Genomic DNA, 9,388 nt, shown 5'->3' with positions numbered 1-9,388 from the left:
ATAATGACCGTAATATCGACGCACGGTAATCATTCGAGACAGTTAGACTACTTCAATCGTGTGGAACAGCGTTCCAGTGTCTCCGTTCTCTCTGTAGATGACGGTGCAGAAGGTCCTGGTGGTTCTGGCAGTGTGTTCCGTTCCTGTGCTGCTGCTGGGAAAGCCCATTCACGAGTACATCGCCTTCAGGAAGAAGAAACGCCAGGCTGCTTTAAGGGTTTGTGTATGACTTTACGGTTCAGGGCAAAAGTTTGCACCCCCCCACACACACACACAAAAAATGCACATGATGGAATTTAATCATTCATTTTTAAATGTTAAAAATTGAGTATGGATGTAAAAGCAACAAGACATCAAACCTTTCCATGAGGAAAAGATTTTAAGAAGCGGAGGATGATGAAGCTTTTGCCAGGAGCCTCATGGTCTCGACCATAAGAGAACTATACGTGGTTATACGTGCGCTTGCGTTTTAACGTGCCCCCGTTGTTCTACAGGGTGAGCGGCGTCCTCTACTAGCAGAAAACGGCACGATAAATGCTCAGCAGGACGAGCTCGAGGCGAAACCGGAAGAAGCAGAGGAGGCGAGTTATAGAATTTTTTTTATTTATTTATTTTTTAAAAAGCATGACGAAGGAAATGGCAGACAACAGCAGTTAAGTTGTGATTAGACGGTATGAAAATAGCGTAGGGGCTTGTGATTGTTTAATTACGCGATGTCTGTATATGTTGTGCTCTTGATTGATTTTACTCATACGATCTCTTCTATCTGTTATTGATTTTTTTGTGTTGAACAGGAGTTTGATGGAGCCAATGTTTTCATGCACCAGGCCATCCACACCATAGAGTACTGCCTGGGCTGCATCTCCAACACTGCCTCTTACTTGCGTCTGTGGGCCCTCAGTCTGGCTCATGCTCGTGAGTGTGTGTGTGTGTGTGTGTGTGTGTGTGTGTGTGTGTGTGTGGTAACTCCTACCGTCACAGTCAGCATCTCGGACGAGCCTACGCTTAAACGTGGAACAGTATTTAAAGTCCCAGTGTAGAATGATCTATATAAAGGGTTTGTATGAGCGTGAACCGGAGTGTTCTGTTAAATATCCAGTTTGAACAGAAAAGGACGCAGGCGTGTGATGAATCCTGTTCATGTGAACTCTCTGATCTGATCTGATCTGATCTGATCTGATCTGACCTATCTGTGAGAATTATCCCGAGTGGGAACGGCGTAGTATTTTAGCACGATTTATTGACGGCCCTCCATCCAAGAGAAACGGAATAAAACGCACCGGCTCGGGCGGGATGAAATCCACCAGCACGCACGACCCGAGTCCGGGGTCCGGACGGGAGCGGACGACGTTAGGCTCGTCTTTCGCGGGCTTTACTCGAAATCAGCCCCGCCCACTTGATACTAAAAGGAGCTCAATTCTGACATGTAATCGTAATCGACATCGTAAAGTTACCAGCTATCCTAATGTTCACGAAGATCGTGTTTTGACTGTGTTTTTACAGAGCTGTCCGAAGTGCTTTGGGTGATGGTGATGCACAAGTCCTTCTCCAGCACTAGCTACGTGGGAAGTGTAATCATGGTATTCATATTTGCTTTTTTCGCCATCCTGACGGTCTCTATCCTTCTCATCATGGAAGGTCTCTCGGCTTTCCTGCACGCTCTTCGACTCCACTGGTGAGAGCGCCACGCGCACACACTCGTCCACTCCGACAGTAGTTTACAGCGCAGACTGTTTTCGTCTTAAGCGCGTATATGTTTATAAGTAATACATCTCTATATTTTTCCACCAGGGTCGAGTTTCAGAACAAGTTCTACAGCGGCGCAGGATACAAGCTCAGTCCGTTTGCATTCGCCTCCTTAATCAGCTTCTCGTCGACCAACTGATTCTGCTTGAAATCATTTTGTGCCTGCGCGATGTGCGTTGTTTGTTGTTTTTTTTTTTTTAAATCCAGACATTTCAAAACGGTATCGTTTAATTTATCCACGTCGTCTCGGGGTTCATGCTGAAGAAGCTCCTTTTCCTTCGGGTCAGTCTTCACGATGGTCCCTTTTTTTTTTTTTTTTTTTTAACCTTGATCTGAAATCGGTTTTAGGGTTACTTAGAACGCTTTAAAGGATTCGGTTCGAGTTACAGCACCACATACCTTTCATAATAAACAAGATCGTATCGTTAAGGGACCTGATATTATACATGATGCATTCCACAGAGTTCATTCACATACAAAATGTAACTCAGGGAGATTTTATCCATGTGAAAGACTGTCCGTGTGTGTGTGTGTGTGTGTGTGTGTGTGTGTGTGTGTGAGGTTAAACGTCAGAATTTTTTTTTTTTTTTTTTTTTTAAACTCCAATAATGTTAATTAGTGAATTTAAAAATTCAGATGAATCAAAGGGAGTAATTTGGGCCAGAGGTTTGCTTCTTGCTATGTGTTTTTATATAAATTAACAACTGTCTTAATGTCCTGCATGTAAAGTCTTTTTAATTACTTGCTTTACCGATGAGATATGATTTAGAACTGAGACATGTAACGCTGCAATACGAGTTAATACACAGTCAATAAAACTCCTCATATTTGTGTGTGTGTGTGTGTGTGTGTGTGTATTTCTGTGTGTAGGTCTCCCCAGCCTTCTTCTAATTCAAACATGTATTTGTTCTCATTGTTTCATGCAAAACATGTATTCGAGTAATTCTTTCTCATGAGGAATTACAAGGATGGTCTGGTATTTCTCTTTCACCCATTGAAAACAATATGTAACAATCTAGTCACTTATTATATTAGTTTTTCCAATAACCGGCCCCAAAACACCACCTAGAGCAGTGGGGGCCGCCAGGGGGCGCCCGGGGGGCCTCAACAATTTGGTGTGAAAAATAAATAAATACATGATTCTCACTCTCAGACAACCACACACACACAATCAAATCCTAATGTAATGTAAAGATGAAAGAGGTGATTATTAATAATAATTAAAAAAAAAAGGGGGATATATTCAGAAGTCTGTATTTTTAATGTGTTTTAAAGACACCTCCAGGGTCCGAGGTTTGAGTCCCGCTGGGGCCATGTGTGTGCGGAGTTTGTATGTTCTCCTTGTGCTGCGGGGGTTTCCTCCGGGTACTCCGGTTTCCTCCCGCAGTCCAAAGACATGCACGGTAGACTGATCGGCATGTCCGAAATGTCCGTAGTGAATGAATGGGTGTATGAACGTGTATGTGATTGTGCCCTGTGATGGATTGGTACCCTGTCCAGGGTGTACCCCGCCTTGTGCCCGATGCTCCCTGGGATAGGCTCCAGGGTCCCTGCGACCCTGAAGTATAAGCGGTGTAGAAGATGGATGGATGGATGGATGGATTTCAATGTCTGAACAAGTAGGAAAACGTTTTTGTGATTTATGTGAGGTGTATTTTGTCTTGTAACGTGTTTATTTACCAAAATATAGAATTCTTATTTGCTTGTTACATGAATATGCAATAACGTGATTTATAATGTAAATGTTTTTTAAGCCAAACTGTTAGATATCAATGACTGTGTGGTAGAGATACCGAAGCTTGTCGAGTTCATTAAACATCAGTGCGTCGTGCCGATGACGTAACGACGTGATGACGTAACGGCGTAATGACGCATTCCGTCCCGCGCGATTTACAAATGCCGGAAGAGTTGATAATACCAAACACTATATAAAAAAACAACAACAACAACCCAACAAGAGTTCAGCTTTTCGTCTGATTAGAAGAGGTTAATACCAGGATGGTACAAGAGTTTCATGTATTGAGGTGCTTTTCTTGTCGGACATTTCAAGTACAACAGGTAAACGCGCTAATTCTTCTTCAAACACTTAGTCTTTATTTTATAAATGAACATAAACAGAGGTTAGCTCGCATGCTAAGCTAACTGGCTGGTGTCTGATTCGTTCCTTCCTTAAAAGAAATATGTCTGTAATTAATCAAATGTTAATCATTAGGCGCTCAGAAAAGTGCTTATGATTTAAGACAAGGGTGAATTTTAGGTGCCATGCACGATAATGTAGTTTAAATCTCAATTGTGTTGTTTCATTAAATCATTGTGTTAAACTGCATTACAGCGCCCTCTACAGCCACTGCTGCTTCATTTCAGGGGAAAGTAGTCCGCTCAGGAAGTCCCTAGTCGACGTCACAGGCTATTTTGCATACAAATTTATTCAGCCTGATCACTGGCTTTTTAAATTACAAATTAGAGTAAGAAGATTTTCACATAGAGTAGAGTTTTATCAGATAGAAGATAATAGATTATCATTTATTTTTTTTATAGAAAGAAATAAAGTCGTATTCGGTCATGGCACCAGAAACTAAACTTTTACGCTTTTTGCAAAATACTACACTTTCTAGAACACAAACCAAAAGAAGCAGCGACATTGAGTAGTCATGAAGGAAATGGGTACTCGCTTTTAGTATATCTCCAAGGAAAGTGTTTAAAATGATGAAGTGCGAGGGTGGGACGAACAGTGGTGATCAGTGACTGGTTGTTGGGAAACGGTGGCGGGGAATAGCGATTGGTCGTTGGGAAACGGTGGCGGGGAACAGCGATTGGTCGTTGGGAAACGGTGGTGGTCGGGAACAGCGATTGGTCGTTGGGAAACGGTGGCGGGGAACAGCGATTGGCCATTGGGAAACGGTGGCGGTGGGGAACAGCGATTGGCCGTTGGGAAACGGTGGCGGTGGGGAACAGCGATTGGTCGTTGGGAAACGGTGGCGGTGGGGAACAGCGATTGGTCGTTGGGAAACGGTGGCGGTGGGGAACAGCGATTGGTCGTTGGGAAACGGTGGCGGTGGGGAACAGCGATTGGTCGTTGGGAAACGGTGGCGGTGGGGAACAGCGATTGGTCGTTGGGAAACGGTGGCGGTGGGGAACAGCGATTGGTCGTTGGGAAACGGTGGCGGTCGGGAACAGCGATTGGTCGTTGGGAAACGGTGGCGGTCGGGAACAGCGATTGGTCGTTGGGAACCAGTCTGGCTTTAGACACTGATGGTGAGGGTTAGATTGAACCTGCTCTCTCAACTTGTATAACAGTAGCTGTGGTGTGCCCTGGAAAGCCATATAGAGTTCAAGACCGTCCATAATATGCTCAACAAGTTGCTAGATTTCTTGCTACGCCCATTGTTGAATTAACGTCACTAAAAAACCCAGCAAATCTTTAATGACAAAGTCTCAAAATTGGCAGCACTGTCTACAGTACAAGGTTAATTTTGCATTACTTTACTCTCACTTTACTTTGATATTATTATATAACTATATATATATAATATTAATATCACCGTACTTTAGGTTGTTCTCCATTTGTTAAATATGTATATGTAGAAACAGTTCATTTCATAATTGGTTCGCCAGATATTCTTAGGAGTGACCACCCTTTGCGTTCTCTGAGCTACACGGTTTCAAAATGAAATTGGCTGGTAAGTTTTTCCAAGCATCTTTGGGGACAAACCTGCTACAGTTTTTCTGGAGAGCTTGGTTGTCCAACACTTTACCTCAGTTTCAACAGGAAAAACCTGACAGCCTTCATTCCATATTTATCTGGTTTATTCCTCCCGTTACTTTTGCTGAAATACCGAATTCTGTATAAAATACAGAACATTCTGAAATCTTCATTGCGGTCTTTTCTGCTGAATCAGTGATGCAGAAGACACGAGCATACAGTATGAGGCAAAATGTATTTATATACAGAAGGATATAATTAATTTAGGTCGCTTAAGACCTTTTGTGTATTACGCAACCTGAGCCACGATGACGGCTATGTCGTAGAAGACTGTGTGTGACCCTACAAAAATGCAATCATGGTGTTATTAAACATGATACCAACTGATCTTCTTTAGCCCATAATATTGTGGATTACCTCCAGCAGGTAGCGGTAGAAGCTCCAAGACTAAAAGCCTAATTCCTGTTGTCTATTCGCTAAGCTGTAATCTTATTGTACTTCAGGTCAAGAAGAGCAAAAAATGGAGCTGCAAGCTGTGTGGGGAGAAACAGTCGCTTATCAAGGTAAAGTCTCTTTCATTTCATTTCATTTCATTTCATTCATTTGGACGAGGCTTTTGTCACGTTCCTCTGGCTCGGTATTTGTTTCGTTGCAGGAATACGGCAGAGGAACCGGTGCGGACTGCAGACGCCACGTACAGAAACTGAATTCGTTGCGCGGAGAACTGCTAGAGGTAGAAACCGAAAGAGCCCGGACTCGGTGGTACGTTCCCGTTATATTACCGTTCTTCTATTTTAACGTCCGCAGAGTATAAAATAACTCGCGTCAATCTTTTGTGACCGTCTCCTGTTTTCAAAGGGAGGAGGAGGAGGAGGAGTGCGGAGTCGAAGTCGGCCCTGGAGATGAGACTCAAAATTTGGAGCAGAAGGTCAGGCACGTTCTGTACCTGGACATTTTCACCAACATGCCCATTGGATAACCAAAAACTAGTACCCAGATTAACAGTAAAACTTTTCATCGCTCCAATGCGATGTTATTCATTCGGGTCCTTGAACAGACGCGCAACGTTTTCCATTTGGTGACAAAGTTCGGACTCGCCCGAACAGTTCCTTTATCCAAACAGAAATTGCGCAATCTCTGAATCGTATCACGTGCACTGCTGACGAGATTAGATAAAAGGTCGTACTTGCTGCTTCTTCTTTTTTTTTTTTTTTTGTCCAAACAAGTAATACAAACGCTTCTCAATGACACTTTGACCTTTGGGTATCTGTTTCTCCGTTGCCAGCTTTGATTTGGTTCGAGACCGCGTTGGTCTTCGCCTTCAACGTGACGACGACGTTAACGCCGGTTAAGAGAAAATCGAGAAATTAGAACGCCGGTTAAGAGAAAATCGAGAAATTAGGACACCAGGGGTTCTCAAACCTTTAACAGGTGGATACCCCTTTAACTGCACAGATTTAGTACAAGGTTTATTATTTTACTAATAAACTATCCTACAAACGAGGCCCATGTTTTAAATCCGTACTGAAGTATTTGAGCTATTAATTAATTGCTATGTATGTATTTTTCACCCGTTGTAAGTATCGGAACGATTTTTTCTCAGTTAAAAATGGTCTTTTTAGATTGCACTTCATATTATTTCTAGGCGTAATAACTTTGATGTTAACAAAATTAGAAAATTGCACACCCTAAAGTAGCAAGGACAATGGCATCGTGTACCTTTTACATGCAAATGCATCATTAGTTACGATGCCAAAGATGGCGTATTAGCTCCAGATGCAGGTACAGAAGGTGTCTCTGTAGTATAGTTTAACCTGAACAGTGTTTATCTTGATCTAGCTACTCAATCTTGAAAAATTGACATGGCATTCCCCATCCCCCCCCCCCCCCCCCCCCCCCCCCCCCCCCGCCGCCGCTCTCCCACCCCAAAGTATTTTGCCACTTTGAACCTCTTGTCTGGTTTGTTTTTGTTTGATACAATGGTATTGCGTTTCATTAATAGAACTACTCATGTTGTGTGTACCACCTCTGTGCACGGGTCAGACACGGGTCGTAAGCCGCTGGAGTAAATATGTGGACCAGGGAGAGAATGGGCCAGAAGGTGATGATGAGCATCAGGAGGAAGAAGAGAACGTTTACACAGACATGGAGCAGTGCCGTCAGCGTAACATCAGGTTAGAACAATGGCTCTGCTGCTGTTGTTGTTGTTGTTGTTGGTTTTTTCCACGTTAAAGCACAATGAATTTATCAAAAAAGATAGAAAATATGCTTTGGGAAAAGCATTACCAGTAAACCGGACCATATGGCTGTCTGATTTGGCTAGGAGTTAAACATCTGTCTCGTCTGGATGATGAGATCAGTGATTTGATGTCAGACATCTGCTACTGTCATTATCTCCGCAGAAAAAGGAAGAAAAGCTGTACTTCAGGGGATGCTCGTGGACGCGGTACTGCCGGCGGAGATGAGGACGCGGACGCTGCTCGTTGTGGGGCTATGCGACTGCCGTCTCAGGTATCTCGTCTTTTAAAAAAAAAAAAAAATGTAAAAAAAAAGTTTTTATTTTCAGATTGTGTTTCAGCTCATCTCCTCATAAAACCGGTGTTAGGATTCTGAAGGAAAGCAGATGCTACCGAAGAAACTTTTCTCTCATTTTGTTTGGCCCTGCATTAAACAATAGCACTAATGGACTAATTCTTAATGCTTTTGGATTTAGGTTACACAGGCGAAAATACAAGAGTTCATAGGACTCCCAAAACTAACTACTAAATATAAAATTAAACATGTTCATCCAATCCGGCCAATACGCTATAATTGATGAGGTTTATTAGATTAGATTTTTCTGTAAAAATGAAAAGTCGATAATTATACTACTAGAGTAAACGTTTGTAAAGCGTCTTACGGATTTCATCTTGAATTAGTAAATCTTCAAGGTGTGATTTTTTTTGTTTCTCTCTCCCTTCCTTCCTTTACAAAATTAATATGAAGGCCCTGACCTTTTGCGTTCTGTCTCCGTTGTAGTGTGTAATTATGATCATTTCATTATACGACCTACAAGGAACTTCAATATACTAAGGAAATTATATATATAAAATATTATAATAATAATTTGTCCAAAGTTGGTTAAAGAAGTCATCCTTGGTCATCCCTCTTTGGATAAAAGTACGCTTGTCTCACATGTTTTCATATTGCTCCTTCATGTTATCGCAGCCTCGTCGGCATGGCGACACCGTCAAACCGTCGCCTCTGGTATCGCACTCTTCAAGAGGATTCCCACGCACCAGTACAAGCCAGAGAACTGATGCTCTTTGTTGTTCTCCGGCTGCATCAGTGGGCTCGGAACACATTAGCGCATATGATGGTTCCCAGTCCTCCACTGGAGCAGATAAGCAGTCTTCTGCAGAGTTAAGCACCATGCCTCTTAAGCCCTCGGTTCCCGTAAGCAGTTTCTCTGCGACATCATCCTTTCATCAGCATCCCACCCAATCTAAACCGCAAGCCAAGGACTCCAAGTGGGCCCGATTTCTTCCGTCCGTGTGCGTCGAAGACGACAAGGACGAGGTTCCACTTCAAAACACCGGAAGCCGGATGAGCAGTGGTGGGAGCGAAGGAGCTCTGGTGGCTGAAGTGTTTAGTGTGGAGAAATGTAGGGCTGGAAATGTGGACAAACTGCCTAGCAGTCCAAACATCACCTCAAGACCTGTTGGCTCTCACAAGCCACTACCTACCGCTAAAAGACCGTGTCCCGCCCTTTCTTTTAACACATTATTCCATACAAATGAGGACTTTGACGACACGTATTAATCCTTCACTATTGGTCAGTGAACTATTGGTGGTGTACTTTACAGTAGAAATGGACAAATAGCATTCTGCGATCGTGACCAGCCTTGTAACATTTTAAAAAAGTGACACGATATACATTCTTTTGAATAAATGCACACG

The 9,388-nt window shown here is 42.9% G+C and overlaps 2 protein-coding genes across 4 annotated transcripts in view; both read left to right on the top strand.

The window, feature by feature from the left end:
* tcirg1b (T cell immune regulator 1, ATPase H+ transporting V0 subunit a3b) overlaps positions 1 to 2,581 on the top strand; it is a 14,288-nt gene extending 11,707 nt beyond the window's left edge. The window contains exons 16-20 of the mRNA XM_053630271.1: positions 98 to 217; positions 495 to 581; positions 795 to 915; positions 1,504 to 1,675; positions 1,792 to 2,581. Of these exons, the coding sequence (XP_053486246.1) occupies positions 98 to 217; positions 495 to 581; positions 795 to 915; positions 1,504 to 1,675; positions 1,792 to 1,885 (594 nt within the window). The 3' untranslated portion in view covers positions 1,886 to 2,581. The remainder of the gene's footprint in view (positions 1 to 97; positions 218 to 494; positions 582 to 794; positions 916 to 1,503; positions 1,676 to 1,791) is intronic.
* A 112-nt stretch (positions 2,582 to 2,693) lies between these two features.
* On the top strand, positions 2,694 to 9,302 carry mrnip (MRN complex interacting protein). Of its 3 annotated transcripts, XM_053630275.1 has the most exons (7): positions 2,694 to 3,804; positions 5,953 to 6,012; positions 6,105 to 6,211; positions 6,308 to 6,377; positions 7,493 to 7,623; positions 7,852 to 7,960; positions 8,657 to 9,302. In XM_053630275.1, the coding sequence occupies exons 1-7, from the start codon at positions 3,745 to 3,747 to the stop codon at positions 9,248 to 9,250; spliced, it is 1,131 nt and encodes a 376-aa protein (XP_053486250.1). In that variant the 5' UTR covers positions 2,694 to 3,744; the 3' UTR covers positions 9,251 to 9,302. The 3 variants fall into 3 exon arrangements, with proteins under 3 accessions (XP_053486250.1, XP_053486251.1, XP_053486249.1); XM_053630276.1 differs by lacking the exon at positions 6,308 to 6,377; XM_053630274.1 differs by having other exon boundaries at positions 5,953 to 6,211.
* The last annotated feature ends 86 nt before the right edge of the window (positions 9,303 to 9,388 follow it).

The sequence above is a fragment of the Ictalurus furcatus genome, chromosome 8, assembly GCF_023375685.1.
Source record: "Ictalurus furcatus strain D&B chromosome 8, Billie_1.0, whole genome shotgun sequence".
NCBI classification, from domain to species: domain Eukaryota; kingdom Metazoa; phylum Chordata; class Actinopteri; order Siluriformes; family Ictaluridae; genus Ictalurus; species Ictalurus furcatus.
The sequence above is the reverse complement of the archived record's forward strand: the minus strand, read 5'-3'. Positions and strand labels throughout refer to the sequence as shown.

What these genes read in the sequence shown, in the direction of transcription:
- mrnip (XM_053630274.1), top strand. Translation starts at nt 5,970, where the DNA reads ATGGAGCTGCAAGCTGTGTGGGGAGAAACAGTCGCTTATCAAGGTAAA. An exon ending in GAAAGAGCCCGGACTCGGTG is followed by an intron (nt 6,212 to 6,307) that starts GTACGTTCCCGT and finishes CTGTTTTCAAAG; the next exon opens with GGAGGAGGAGGAGGAGGAGT. An exon ending in CTCAAAATTTGGAGCAGAAG is followed by an intron (nt 6,378 to 7,492) that starts GTCAGGCACGTT and finishes TGCACGGGTCAG; the next exon opens with ACACGGGTCGTAAGCCGCTG.